General features: G+C 35.4%; 1 protein-coding gene across 3 annotated transcripts in view; it reads left to right on the top strand.

Moving 5' to 3' along the window:
- The window catches only part of LOC136832182 (brefeldin A-inhibited guanine nucleotide-exchange protein 3), a 101,056-nt gene that overhangs the window by 69,957 nt on the left and 18,619 nt on the right, over positions 1–12,480 (top strand). For all 3 annotated transcript variants that reach the window (XM_067092943.1, XM_067092942.1, XM_067092944.1), the window contains 5 exons: positions 1,669–1,821; positions 3,072–3,228; positions 8,796–8,904; positions 10,574–10,781; positions 12,272–12,451. In XM_067092943.1, coding sequence (XP_066949044.1) covers positions 1,669–1,821; positions 3,072–3,228; positions 8,796–8,904; positions 10,574–10,781; positions 12,272–12,451 — 807 coding nt within the window. The remainder of the gene's footprint in view (positions 1–1,668; positions 1,822–3,071; positions 3,229–8,795; positions 8,905–10,573; positions 10,782–12,271; positions 12,452–12,480) is intronic.

The raw sequence follows: 12,480 nt of genomic DNA, 5'->3' as shown, positions 1-12,480 counted from the left end.
TAAGCAAAATTGAATATTCAAGATCAATGAGAAATCTGCAATTTTGGACTTTGTTTTGCTTGCTATTGCAAAGATTTTTTGTATTCTGGCCAGTACGTAGCAGATGCATGTAGTGCTCTTGGTGTTTTGTCTTACCAGTTGTTGTTAGTATCTTTTAAATGAAGTATTGTACAGTTCTTATTTTCATTTATGGTGACAGTTTGTTTGAAAACTAAATATTGTTGCTGATAGGTTTTATTTGTTGGTGTCAATTATGTGTGTGCTCTGTTTCTCCTAAATCAGTGATCCACAAAGTGATTCAAGGAAGATTATGATATTAATTATATTTCTTCATAATACTGTGTATTACTACATTTGATTTACTCATTTATAATATTCGAGACAGAGCATGGAAAAATTTGAGTGAGACATCTTTTGAAAATGAGAAAAAGTTTAAAAGTTATTAAAGTCTTGAAACACTGTAGATTTATTTTAATAGTAGAAGGATAATTTTTCTTCTGTGAAAGCAAATTTCCATTATACACTATAGCTGTAACCATTTCTGTCAAAAACAATAACATATTCTGCCAACCCACCCCCTCACACACACACTGGGGTAAGTTTTTAATTTGAAAAGCTAGAGAAAAAAATATTAAAGTCCAAATAAAACATAAAATAAATTTGTGTATATTTACAAGAGTGAAATATAAAGTACCTAGAAATAATAAAAATTCAACAGCCAATCAGCTTATCAGATCATCCATGAGTCTGGCCTTTCATAAGTAACAAAGTTTGATATGCAACCAAGACCTCATAATATAACCTGCACTTGAAAATTTTCAAGATATCCCACAACTGACAATAATTCCACATAGTTTCTAGCACAAAGTAAACTGTACCGTTTACTTAACCTTCAGTTTACAAATTTTTCCAAAAATATATCACAGCTAAAGAGCTACCATAGCAAAAATTCATCTTAATAATGTATGTAGCTGGTAAATACAGAAGTCTGAAAAGATGAGTTACATCTGTATTTGTTTATATCATGCTCATCACTTACAGCCCATTTTTTTTATTCACATATTCCTAGATATATTCGTCTTTGGTTCAAGAGACAAAAGGAAAGTAGCAGCCAATAGGAAATTTGGTGTATGTGCAGTTGGATCCCCATGCCTTTAACAGTTAAATGTCACACTTAATGTTTAGTGAACTGTTAACTCCTTGCTGAGGTCTCCAGGCTTGTTTCCTTGTTGTCTACAAGGTTTCATTAATTCTTCTTTATCATAATTTCTTTCAATCTATACTTTCACTTCCTACCTCAATTTGTTTTCAGGTACATTGTTATATGGGGGCTAGGTGTTCTTTGTCCTCATTCTGGTGTTGGTTAAGTGTCTATTAAGCTAGTATTTTGTTGGGGGGGCAGGTTTACTACCTTTGTTTTTATATACATTAAATTAGGTTAAGATTTAGTAGAAAATATGGTTGTGGTAGTGGCACAAGTGTGAAACAGAATTTTGTGTTTTTTCTTGTTTTCTCCATTTACATAATTTTTTTGTGATATGTTTTTGTAAGTATTATTTTACCCTGTTCAAAAGCTATCAAAAAAGAAACTAGGCAAATTTAAATTTTTGTTTTACATAACATACATTAATTTTAACTTATTAAATATTGTCCCTTATTATCCCTCAGGTGTCAGTGGAGGTACACCAAGAGATAGTGTTGGCCACCTACATGTAGTGCGAGATGTTTTTGAAGCATTCTTAGCAACTGACAATGTTTTGGTATTTGCCAATGCTGCCCTTGATTGTATCCTGTGTCTTTTGAAACATGTGAAGGGATCAGGTAAGAGATACATTGCCATTGGTACATCAAGTAATTGAATCTTTGGAACTGAAATCACAGAAACAGTTCGATTATACAAGCCCCTTAACAGACATTTGATCTGGTATTTTCTTTTATTCTTTTAAGAGGGACTGAAGCATGTGGGATATTTTGATGACCATGAAATGGCTAATTATTAGTACTATATAGTGATAGATTTGTATGAAACCTTTTTTTTTATATTTTAAGAAAGACGCTTCAGACTAGCCTTGCTAGTGTTCAGAATGTTAACTTGGTGGTCTGGTTGAACTAATTAATAAAAAGTATACTAATAATAGTTTTATTACTAATGTGACTTGAGGCCTATCACCATTTGAGGGCACAAGGGGTCTCTCTCTCCAATATTGATGATGGTTACTCCTCAATCTCCCTTTTGTGTAAGCAAAGGTGACAGCAGTCCACTTACCCTCTGGGCAGTCTTGCTTAGCAGCTGCATATTTAGGTATAAGTGGTAACAGAGCATTTCAGATTTGACAGTGGTCTGTTCCGTGGGAACTGCAAAACATTGATTTCTGTTTCTGAAAATTATACATTTGTTTCCTAGGTTAGCAATACAGGTCAGAGGAAATGAAGGACAGAAACTTGCATTGCTAGTTACAGTACTTACATTGAAAAATCCTTAAGCAGTTTGGTGATGAACACTGCATATTACTTTTTGGAACCTTTTTTGTCTCCAGGGTTTTGGTAATTAAATATGTATCGAGCTCAGATATTTTATTATTGTCCATTTCTATTCAAAATATAGGTTTTGTGCTTATGGTAACATATTCCATTCAGCACTGCAGGGTAAGAATGAAAGTTAAAGTGAACAGCAGTGTTAGAGATGAGAAATTTACATAGGGTTACAAAAGTCTTATGACATTTGATTCAAGTACAGCCAGAGTTGTTGGTTTTTTGTTTCATTTGTAACAATATTATGATAATAGAACTTTTTCCTTTGTATTAATTTTTAAGCAACCATCTCACTCTTTGTCTTCAATTTTGTCCATTTCTATGTTGGGTCGCTCTTTCCTATCCTGTTGTAAGCAATGTGTAGGCATAAAGTTTCTGAATTCATTCACCCTGTAACTAACTTTTGCATTAAAATCTGTTACCTGTATTAAGGGCAGAAAGTATATTTTAGTTACTCTCATTATATTATGCATGTCATGCCTAAATCAATTCTTATACATTGTTTTTAATGTTCATTGTTTTATTCATTGTTGAAACAGGAGAAGAAGAAACAACAGATGAAACAGTGGTAGGTTGGGATGAATTAGTTGGTGGTGATTTGTGTTTAGATGCACTTCGATATCTCCATAGATGTGCTGCCATACTTGCTTCCATGTATGAAATGCCAGCATGCCCAGTCTTCCATTCAGCTCATAGGTTAGTATATAGGTTCTTGGTTTGAGTTCCTCCTGATTCTTAAAATCTGTAGTAGCTTCAGATGGTATATTTAATCTTTTGCTGTTACTTTCATTTATAGAATTCTTGTAAACTTAGTTTTTAAACAAAATAATAAAGATTATGCAGTGTGAATTCTAATGATTACTACTACTGTATAATGGTAATAGAACGGTCTTATGGAAATCATAAAAATCTAGTCCCAGAAAACTCTTGGCAAAACTTTTGCTAAAATATGTAGTCAGAGTAAGACACATTCCATACTTTTCAAATTATGAGGACTAATAAATAATGAAAAATGAAAATTGCACGTTTGCATAATGTTCTGAAAGACAACAAAATGAAAGGAAGTAGTGTTGTAGCTTAGTGTTTCTGATGCTGCTTAGGGTATCAATGGGCCCTAAAAATTACAGTTTTCAACCATGTTGGTTTAGCTGAGTTTTTCCCATGTTTTCATAGTTTATGGTCTAAGCTCTTGCCTAACATAAGATAAAGCTAGTCTGAAGCATTTTGATTTGAAAAAGACAATTTGCAGTTGCAAGTAATGCTGAAAATGTGACTCAAGAGTTTACTGTCTATTTTTACCTTTGTTTTGTTTTACATACCATACAATATGTTTTCCTTCATCACAAGGAATCATGCTTTTGAGAAGAATCAAGAGCTTTTGAACCTCAGTAACACTCAAGATATGGAGGAGAGTAGACTGAGAAAAACTAACAATGAGGAAAACTATTAAAACTGCATTTTTCTCAAAACATTAATTTTATGCATTCAAATCCCTAATATGAATGGATGTAAACAGTGTAAAAGCCAATATAATTATTGATTATGAGGGAATAAAATGGCTAATTCACTTTTTTATCAATAGGTTTTTTATCTAATATTTAATATAATTTTTAAGCATTTTTTCTGTTATTTACTTATTTTTTTAGTAAATATGGCTTTATTTGAAAATTTTACACTGCCCGTATTATTTTATATACTTTAAACTTTATACTGGTTTTTACTTTTTCAAATTAACTGATAAATAAGGTAGGAGAATTATTTTAAAGAGAAGAAAATGGGTATGCAGTAACACTAAAATAATTGCAGAAAAAAGTTTTACTCATGAAGTAAACATTTTGTTTATGTATTCCTCAGAACGAGAGAAAACAACAGTTAATGCCCTTAAGGAAAATTGAAATGGCAAGGTAGCCTCATGCTTTTGTGATTGTTCACAAAATTGAAAATGTCTAAGACTCCTAAAGAAAATGAAAAAGGCATGGTGGCCTAATGTTCCAAAAGACTACTTAGGGAGAATTAAAAGGGCATGGCATTAGTATTTAGTAAAAATTCAAGCTATCATTGTATATGGGTCTGTTTTTTAGTATTAAAGTGTATTTCAGTAATGTTATTCAGTGACTATGAAAGGCTTAGGAAAGTATTATTTTGATGGTTATGAAAGATGTTTCAGAAGCAAATCTATAGAAAAGTTTTTAAAGAGGTGAACTTATCAGGCTTTTATGTCTTAATTAGAAATTACGTTATTATTATTTTTTTTTTCTATTACAGTCATTCTATTTGACTGGATGGTTTTTAGTGTGGGGTTCCGGTTGCATCCTGCCCCCTTGGGAGTCCATCACTTTTCTCACTATGTGCGCTGTTTCTAGTAGCACACTTTTTTGCATGAGTCCTGGAGCTACTTCAGCATCTAGTTTTTCCAGATTCCTTTGCAGGGATCTTAGGATCATGCCTAGTGTTCTTATGATTACAGTATAGGTACAGTTTCCAGTGGCATATTCCATATCCTTCTTATTTCGATTTTCAGGTCTTAATACTTATCAATTCTTTCTCTTTCTTTCTCATCTACTCTGGTGTCCCATGGTATTGTGACATCAATGAGTGATACTTTCTTCTTGATTCTGTCAATCAATGTCACGTCTGGTCTTTTGGCATGTATCACCCTATTTCCATCTATTGTTCTTTGGACATAACTGGTTCTTAGGGCCTGATCTTGTGCCACTGTTAGCATTCCTTCTGTTTCCTTCTTGAGTTCTTCCCTCTGTAGCCATTGCCATGTCTCATCGCTGGCCAGTTCTTTTGTCTGTCTTGTACTGTCCATGCATTGGTTTGTTGTGCCATTCCTCTGTTCTGTTTTTCATTCTCCTGTCTCTGTGTATTTCTGGGTCTTCGTCTACTTTTATCAGTCCTTCCCATGCACTTCTTAGCCACTCGTCTTCACTGGTTTTCAGATATTGCCCCAGTGCTCTGCTCTCAATGTTGACGCAGTCCTCTATGCTTAGTAGCCCTCTACCCCCTTCCTTTTGTGTTATGTATAGTCTGTCTGTATTTGCTCTTGGGTGTAGTGCTTTGTGTATTGTCATGTGTTTTCTAGTTTTTTGGTCTATGCTGCGGAGTTCAGCCTTCGTCCACTCCACTTCTCCCGTGCTGTATCTGATTACTGGTACTGCCCATGTGTTTATGGCTTTCATCATGTTTCCGGCATTGAGTTTTGACTTGAGTATCGCCTTAAGTCTCTGCATATATTCTTTCCTGATTGTGTCCTTCATCTCTTGGTATTTTATATCCTCTCCTTCTATTATTCCCAGGTATTTGTATCCTGTCTCATCTATGTGTTTGATGCTATTCCCATCTGGTAGCTTTATCCATTCAGTCCTTGTTACTTTACCTTTTTGTATGTTGACCAAGGTGCATTTTTCTATTCCAAACTCCATCCTGATGTCCTCAGATACAATCCTTACAGTCTAGATTAGGGTATCTATTTCCTTGATACTCGTACCATACAGCTTGATGTCATCCATGAACATTAGATGGTTAATTCTGTTGCCTCATTTCTTGAGTGGGTAACCAGCATCTATCTTCTGCAGTACTTTTGTCATGGGAATCATGGCTACTACAAAGAGTAGTGGGGACAGTGAGTCACCTTGGAAGATCCCTCTCCTGATGTTAACCTCTGCTAGTCTTATCCCAGAGCTTGTAAGTACTGTATTCCAGTTGTGCATTGTATTTTTAGGGAAGCTGATGTGATGGTGTTTTCCTGTGCCCCGTATATTTTCAGGCATTCTATTAGCCATGTGTGCGGTATCATGTCGAAGGCTTTCTTGTAAATCCATGCCATGCTTAGGTTGGTTCTCCTTCTCTTACTATTCTTCATTACCATTTTGTCTATTAGGAGCTGGTCTTTTGTGCCCCTACACCTCTTTCTGCAGCCTTTCTGTTGGTGGGGGATGGTGTTTGTATCCTCTAGGTAGTTATATAGCCTTTCACTGATGATACCTGTTAGTAACTTCCACATTATTGGTGGGCAGGTGACAGGCCTGCAGTTACTTGCTATATTTCCCTTGCTCTTATCTTTCTTTACTAAGGATGTCCTCCTTGTGGTCATCCATTTGGGCGCATGGTGGTTTGTGATAAAATGGTGGAGTTCTGCTATTCATGGGTTTAGGGCCTTGAAGTTTTTGAGCCAGTACCCATGGACTTCATCGGGACCTGGGGCTTTCCAGTTGGGCGTTTCCTTTAGTTGGCGTCTGACAGTGTCTGTCGTGATCTCAGTGAATCTTTGTTTTATTCTCCCCATTTCTTCTGCCTTGATTTCCTGGAGCCATGTTGCATGTTTGTTGTGTGATACTGGATTGCTCCATATGTTTTCCCAGAGTCTCTTACTTGGTTCGGCTTCAGGAATTTCCTGGTGGTTGTCTTCCCCTCTTAGTTGGCTGTATAGTCTTTTCTGGTTGGTTCTAAAGAGTTTGTTCTGTTGGTATCCTTTATTCCTGTTCATGTACCGTTGGATCTTATGTGCTTTGGCTTTAAGCCTCTGTTGTATATCTTCTATTGTGTTGTTTAGTCCCATCTCCTGTACTTTGTATTTCTCATTCAGTTCCTTAGCCTCTTTTCTGCCATCTCTTTCAGTTTACAGGTACTCAAGTCAGATCTTATCGCCATGATTTGTTTTTCCAGGTGCCCTTTCCAAGGCAGTTGCTGTTTTGGTTTCTGTTTGGTTGGTTTTGATGGTGGTGTTGGTGTTTGTATCCCCATGAGTTCTACTACTAGTCTTGCTCCTGCATATGCCAGGTTATATGTTTCTGTGATACTGGTGGTGTGGATTAGTCTCATTGTTTCATTAACTTCACTTGTTTTTTCCCTTAGTTTCTCTGTGTTGTAGGCTTTCATGGAGGGGATCTTTGTTCTTTCTGTATCTGGCTTCATCCATTGTCTGATCTTTTCCACCCAGTCCGACCTCTCTGTTACATCTTCGGTGTTTCCTCATGTGTCGTTGTTTGGTAGCTCATCATTCCTGTCATTTTCTGTGTCATCGACTCTTAGTTCGTCTTCTTGTCCTTCATTGCTGGGTGTTATTTCTCTTTCCAGTTCCTTTCTTTCTGTTGTGGAGAGCCAGTTCTTTTTCTTTATGTTCCTTACTTGGTCAGCCAGCCTCTGTTCTGTTTGAGGGGTGTCATTTCTCTCATTCCAGATGTTGACCAGTCTTCTTCTGTATCCTCTTTCTGTCAGGTTGCTTCTGATGTAGCATCTCCATATTTCCTTATTTTCTTCCCATCCATTTCTTCTGGTTTGCCTCTGTAGCTCCAGTCTCTGGTTGCTGGTTACTGTCGTTGTGGTCAGTCCCTGGTTGACGACCTCTAAGTACCTGACCACCCTCCCTGATGATTGGGTTGTATACCTGGATGCCGGATGAAGCTCCTCAGTTGCCAGAGGTTTCCATTTAAATCGTTGTCATTTATTCTTTCATTTCTTTCCATCATTGCTGAGTTTTGCTATTTAACCTATAGCTGGACCCTACCCCATCGAGAATAGGTTACTCATTTACAGCTGAGTAGACTGAGGAAATTATGGTAAAGATCCTTTCCCAAGGCATCAACGCCAAGGAGAGCGGTCACCCATCCAATGACTGACCAGGCCCAATGTTGCTTAACCAGTCCATCGATGAGCTAAACCACTCTGCCATGGCACCCATATTATTATTATGTATGTGTTGTGTCCTCGCTTGAAATTTTGAGGTTCCAGTTGCACAACATCCTCAGGGAGACTGTTCCACAGTCCAACAGTGTGAGGAATAAAGGATCTCTGGAACTGAGAAGTTCGACAGTGAGGCACATTCACTGCATACTGGTGATGCTGTTCAGTGAATCTGATTGCTATCAGCAGGAAAAGAGAATCAAGGATCAGTTGTGAATTTGAAAGGTCTCTGTTAAAATACAACTTATGGAATATTGACAAACAAGAGATTGTCCGTCAATAGTCCAAGTCATAATTGCTGTCAGAAAACAGAAACCTACTAACACGAACCCTTCCATCCACAATAGATAAATCCTGGCAGAAGTAGACATCCACACTGGAGAAAAGTATTTTAGTAAAAGAAGGACAAATAATCTAAAATAGGTTGTGTTGACCTAAAAAAAAATGTTAAAAAGAGATGAGGCCTTATATTCAATATCTGTTACACAGATGTTAAAGCCTACATTGGTCGTTTTTATATTTTTATTTTTTATGCATATCAAGGGTAGTGTATAACAGCAGGGTTTTTTCTTCAGAATTTCCCAGACAACTCAACCACAACTAGTTGACCCACACCTTCCTAACATAGATGAAGCCTTACTTTGGTCATTGGTGGATGAAGTGACTGGACTGGAAGTAAAAAAAGTAAGTGCAGAATTCTTCAAGTAAACATTTGTAGTTTTTGTGGTAAATGTAACTCCTACTGCTTGGGTAACTTTTAATAAACCTCCTACATATCTTGTATTTCTTTTTTACTTGAGGATACCATAGTTTTAGTATTTAGTTCATGCCTCCACTAGACAGCAGTAGTCAAAGGCCAAAGAAATGGTTACTTATTTAAAACGGGAAAAAAGGGTTAGTTATGTCTTCATTCATGTCATATCAGTTTAAAATAGGTTATCATATATAATTCATAACATCTGGTCTCCCTTGTGATTGCTTGCATTGTCATAATAATACTGTATTCTTGATATTCATCTTCCTTTCGAGTCTTTGTATTTTTTAGTACATACAGTACTACAGCATATTCTTTCATTAGCTTACTAACACTTATGTCCTTAGTACCTGCTGTTGTTTCAAAATTGAAGTCCTCACTGTACTCTTGTTTCCTTTTAACATCTTTACCTGCTGTAAGCCAGTTGGTTGGATGCCAAAATCTAAATGGAGCTCTAGAATAGAATAAAATAGAATAGAAAAGAATATAGAATTTAGGCCAAAGGCCAAGTGCTGGGATCTATGAGGTCATTCAGTGCTGAAACTGAAAGTTTGAAAGGTGTAAAGGAGGAAAACCTCGCAGTTGCACAATGAATCAATTGTTGGGAGAGGGTGAAAACTAAGATGAAAGACAGAGATTATGAATGGAGGTACAGTAAAAGGAATGAAAGGTGTTGCAGCTAGGGGCCAAAGGGACACTGCAAAGAACCTTAAGTAATGCCTACAGTGCACCACATAAGGTGCATTGACAACAAATGGAGCTCTATGAAGCAGTAGTTTGTGTTATTTCGCACAGCATTATTCATATTACTTACTGCGTGATACAGAAAGACTGTGAACATGCAAAATTTCATTACTGTATAGAGTGTGGCATTTGAAGACAGAACAGCATCAATGGAAACTGAGATTGTACAAATAAAAATTGGGAATAAAGGTAGCTAAGTAAATTTACACTGAAAGAGAGAAAGTTGAGTATCACATAAGCAAGAGTAATTACATGAAAGTAAATGTAAGACAGGAAGACTAAGCAATGAATGCTAAAATGGGGTAACAAATTTAGTTTAATGTAAATGAATGCATTTTATGAAGAAGGATATTTCATCAAAATAGGAAGAGTCTAAGTTGTTTCTTGAAGAACTAGTAATGGTGATATGGATCCAAAGCACATAAAATTACCACTTGTAGCAAAACTAGGCATGCAAAAGTAGTTAAATCTCTAAAATTAGAGTCTAAAATAGTATAATCATAGATACCATCAAAAAAGTAGAGCAAAATTAGATATTGTTAGGAGAGCACCAGCAGAACAGGAGAAAAACAAAGTACTCTGTTAATTAGTCAGACAACAAACTTTGCATTAAAGCAATAAAAAGTAAAAAAGAAAGGAACAAAATAGACAGAAAATTTCATGAAAGCATGAGGACCAGGAAGTAGGAACTGATAGTGAATTAAAGTGTTCCTTGAGTTCACCATAACCCAGTGCTTTCACATCGCATCTGTTTTACTCTTACAGTTATAAGGGTTAAAATAAAGAGAAAAGGTAGAAAGAGTGTCAGTATTTTAAAACAAATTACAGTATAAAAATGCATTAATTTTTCCTCAGGTATCGTATGGTCCATTATGGCCATCATTGAAAAGTGAGGAAAGTATCTCTCTGGCAGCTATGGACCACGGCAATAGTGGTATTTTACATGTTTGGTATCTCTTGTTGGAAGGACTAGCTGGAGCTACGATGACGTGCCCTCGTCGTTATCAACCACATACCTTAGACACTCTCTTCTCTCTTCTTCGAAGTTTACCTGATTCTCCAGGTAGGTTTTATTTTTTCATTTACGGATATAAATGCCTGTTTTCTGCAGTATGTAACAGATTCTTATTTACTTTGAATGAACTTTAAATTTCTTGCTGGAAAGTACTGTTTCATAATTTATGTATTTATATATGGATGAATGCCAAACATGTAGGAGAGGGGTATGTAGCACTGACAGAGGTACTGTAAAAGCATCTATTTTTTAGTGTTCAGCACAATGAATTGGGAAATTTTACATGCTTGGTTATTGAAAAGAACCCTCTGGATGTACAGTAGTATTATAGTTTTAGAACAATGAAGTAATGTACTGTCAGATATACAGTTTGAAAGATTTTCAGTATCCCATAGAGCTGTCAAATTGAATGGGTAAACTTCCACTTATTATCCATTATTACTTTCCTATTTCTTTTTTTAAACTTATTTTAAATGCATGGGTATGTTACATCACAGCCTTTTGTAGTATCTCACAGGTTAAAAACAATACAGTACAGTGCACTTGGATATGTGTGAATCATACCCTAGGCAAGTGTTTTGATGGTAACATAGCTAGTCTAATCAGTAAAAACTGTACAGCATCTAGAAAATCTTTAGGAGTAAATGATAAAACCAGAATTTCCTAAGGGAAAAGGGGGTCAAATATTGCATGCATACAGTAGTGTTAATACTGTACTAAAGAAGTTCGACTTTATAACTTGATCACATTCTCTTTACAAAGATCATATATTTCTCTCTATATCACTCAGTGGTGTCTAAAGAATTTTTGGTCACAGCATCTTGTAAACTAAAGAATATGAATACTTATTAATAATCAGTGCAACACAGTGTATGATTTATTTTATGAACTTAGTTGTATGAAATAAGGTAGCATTAAATACTAAGCAATTATTACTCTTATTTCATTATACAGTAGTAGTATGTAACACTGAATTTGGTCATAGTTTAGAACAAGTTAGAAAAATGCTGTTTAGTTTCAAAAGTTCTGAAATTTACTTGTACCCTTAATGATTGTTGAGTTGAAAGTAAAAATAAAAACTTAATGCCTAATTTTTAACACTGCAAAATTCAAGCTATCAAAATCCTTTTAGGCATTTTTTAATAAGATAGTAGAAAATTGCTGGACTGGCAACCTTAATTTCAAACAGGATATTTAGACCTAACAGCTGTGCTAGCAGGGTTGCCAAATTACTAGATGTCAGAATAATAGATTTGCAATGTACAATGTTGAATGACTTTATATTACAGTACAGTATATGTACGTAAATCTGAAAACTTTTTTTCTTTTATCAAATGGTATTAAAATTATTCAAGACAAGGTTGATTTTCTACAAAATATATTGTTTTACTTGAGGTATGAGAAAAAGTTTAAAGAGAAGAATTAGATGCTTTTATAATGTACATATCAATACTGTATGTTTCTCCTACTATTATAGAAATACTGTATTTTTAACTGCAATCAACCATCAAGTAACATACTGACATTTTCTTTTCCAGGTCCTGTGTTTGGAATGTACTGTGTAAATCACCTTCTCTTGCCTTTAATGCAAGGATGGCTAAGAAGGTCCTACAATGTTACATCCACTACAAAATGGGATTTTACAGCATCTTTCAAACAGTATACAGGACTTACCTCAGACTTGGTTGTTGAATATTTAATAAAGCAAGCTAATAAAGGTTGGTGGATATTTTAGGTAGTCTTTCAT

The sequence above is a fragment of the Macrobrachium rosenbergii genome, chromosome 49 (assembly GCF_040412425.1).
Source record: "Macrobrachium rosenbergii isolate ZJJX-2024 chromosome 49, ASM4041242v1, whole genome shotgun sequence".
Taxonomy (NCBI): domain Eukaryota; kingdom Metazoa; phylum Arthropoda; class Malacostraca; order Decapoda; family Palaemonidae; genus Macrobrachium; species Macrobrachium rosenbergii.
The sequence above is the reverse complement of the archived record's forward strand: the minus strand, read 5'-3'. Positions and strand labels throughout refer to the sequence as shown.